Raw genomic sequence first — 2,914 nt, 5'->3', positions numbered from 1 at the left:
TTTTTGCGTAAGTATTGCGCTTTTAAAGTAATTTAAATATAACATAACAATATCAAGAAAATTCATATGAGAAATCATTTAAATGTTCTAAGGTGGGACAATTTAGGGTACCTCGTGGTAACCGTTCATTCTTAGAGTCATATATATTTCCATATTTTCTAATAACACTTTCCGGTTGTATTGGGTGCAATCAATTCGTTGGATACATTCTAGTATAACGGCGTAATTGTTAGGTGGGAAAAAAGTAAAGGGAATAGGTTAATAATCGAAATTGAAAACAGTAAATTATGTGACTTTAAGTGAACCGGCGACATGTTGTAATGCATGAAAATTAGTTAAACAAATAATAATTATTTCAATTCTGTGTATTATGTTCTTCCACAGATGCAAACTATTTTTCATGTGAAATGGCCCAGATGCGAAAAGGAGGCAGATTTTTCCAAGCCAAGAACCACTTTTACATGCGTTCAAAGTGCCATCCGGACTATGCGAAAACCGGATCGAGCTCAGAAGTAATTTCTTTGTGCGAAATCAGGACCGACAACAAGTTGGAGATACACGTCCCATTACTTGACACTATAGCAAATGTTACATACGCAAACAAATATTGTGCGCAATGTAATTTCGTGACTGACACAGATGGTGCCTTCCCAGCCAAAAGTAATAATTTAGTGTATTGGGATTCTGGTTTACAGTGCACAGACGCCAACGAAGCGTACTCTATTTTGGCAGCGTCTAACCAGGGCTTTATAAAAGCCATCTTGCAGACAAAGACATGCAATGTTCTATTCAAACCGAAACCAGTCTACGTTGTGCACACATCTGAATGCTCTGGTTTCGAAATCGACAAATGTAATGCCACTGGTAACATTGATACATATGACCCTTGGTTAGAAAAGGCATGCGGAGCTTACACGTCTACTTTTAACACAAAATTTAAAAATGTGTTCTGTTTCCTGTGCAACACGGTTTACACCTTCCGTATAGATTCATACTTTTGCCTTACCCCATTTGGAAACGGACCTAACATGTTTCCCGAGTTTTCCTCGTTGTTAGCGTTCACACCAGATGAAAGGAAACCGCCCACTTCCCAGCCGACCGGCTGCTCGTCTGAACAGGTTTTCGACGAACACGAGGTAATAAATAAACCATTTAATAAATGAGCCGTACTCCGTGAAAAAGGGGTTGAATGCATGTGCGTAAAGTGTTATCCCAAATCAGGAACGACACTTACCGCTTAAACTTGATTTCTGCTAAGATGAGACTTTCTGTTAACGAAGTATATCATAAAGGCGGAAAGTGTCGTCAATTATTAGCCTGTACGGACTGCACAGGCAAATCTGGGACGACACTTCACGCACATGCATTAAACCCCGTTTTCACAGAGCACGTTTTAAAGATATACATTTACTTTTTTGCTGATATAAAGTACGATCTTAAGTGTTATACATGTTATATTAGATATAATGTGTAAACGCATAAACAAAGTACCGGTACTTAGAATTGCTTAGTCGTTTTTAATCTCTTTACGTTCTTACACAGCTGGTTTCACGAACACTGAGATTTAAAAAGCTTTCCTAATGGAAAATGATTGATATTAATTAACAAGCTGGTTTCGGCATCCGTTTTATGTTAAAGGTATGGTTTTTTTTACTTATGCGACATAACATGCAATTTTCTCGTTTATACATGTGTATTATAAATATTCACATGGAATATATTTCTAAAACAAGCATTACTTTGTTTTACCATTTCCTTTGTAAGATTAATTTGTAGTTGTATCAGATTTAAAATCCGTGATTCAAGGTATGCATTGAGCTCGTATTAATGGTTTTCCATATGTTTCCATATTTTTATTTCAGGAAATCTGCCGAGACATATTCTGTCGCTTTCCAAAGCGATTCAATGGCAGTGATTGTGTGAACGCAGTGGACACGCTTGATGGGGTGTCATATAAATTATATCTAAAATTCACACCCCAAACACCATTAAGTAATGGCCGTCTTGAAGAATTTGTGGTTTTGCTTGAAAACAAGATTACAGAAATGTTACAGATTTGGGAACTGTATAACGCTGTATACAGTTTTGGAATACTCTACAATTTAAATAAGAGCATTATCGCTACATCTGTGTTATCAACAGCACATACATTGCCACATGATAAACTTACAACTATCCTATCAACAATGTCTACGCCTCTACCCAGCACTGCTCCTCAACCAAGTCGTATGCCTGGTTTAGTACCAACTATTAGAGACAATGAAAGGACATCTACGGAAGCGGCACCGTCAGAATCAATCGAATATTTTCTTGTGATGATAGAAATGAATTTAAATCATGAACATTCATACCCAGAGTACAGCGTTACCTTATTGGACAAGGCACTTGAGTTTGACAAAACAAACATGGTTATAGCATCTAAATCATCTCGTTTTAATGTTACATTTAATTTTGAATTCGTAGATTTCTCAATTTCAGACTACTCTAATGAATTTGAAATCAAGATGATCGATCCAGTTTCTGGCATACTCTTGAGTAAAGCTTTAACTTTATTTTATCCCCCATCAGTCAAAGCCACGACCACCAGTACTGTTCTCACTGCGAGATTCAAATGCCAACTCGTAGTTATAAATATAACTGAACTAAATTCCTTTGAAAATAACGCATTTAGACTCAAAAACGGCGCAATTATTGATCGTAAATACGTTAATTACGGAGAAGACAGGCTAACCAACGAAACGTTTGAAGTATGTTGGGAAATTTATAAAAAATCTGTTAACGGTAGTAAGACTACAGATCGCAAACCCGTGACTGCAACAGGCATACTCAGTCTTGCATGCATGATCATCTCGGTAACGTGTCTGTTGATTACATTGGTAACATATTTCTTGTTTAATGAACTACGCACACAGCC

At 36.9% G+C, this 2,914-nt stretch overlaps 1 protein-coding gene across 1 annotated transcript in view; it reads left to right on the top strand.

Moving 5' to 3' along the window:
- Positions 1-2,625, top strand: part of LOC127839876 (uncharacterized) — a 4,000-nt gene extending 1,375 nt beyond the window's left edge. The window contains exons 2-3 of the mRNA XM_052368267.1: positions 385-1,136; positions 2,569-2,625. Coding sequence (XP_052224227.1) covers positions 385-1,136; positions 2,569-2,625 — 809 coding nt within the window. The remainder of the gene's footprint in view (positions 1-384; positions 1,137-2,568) is intronic.
- Positions 2,626-2,914: the final 289 nt, after the last annotated feature.

The sequence above is a fragment of the Dreissena polymorpha genome, chromosome 7, assembly GCF_020536995.1.
Source record: "Dreissena polymorpha isolate Duluth1 chromosome 7, UMN_Dpol_1.0, whole genome shotgun sequence".
Taxonomy (NCBI): domain Eukaryota; kingdom Metazoa; phylum Mollusca; class Bivalvia; order Myida; family Dreissenidae; genus Dreissena; species Dreissena polymorpha.
Note: the sequence above shows the minus strand (reverse complement) of the source record. Positions and strands in the feature narration are given on the sequence as shown.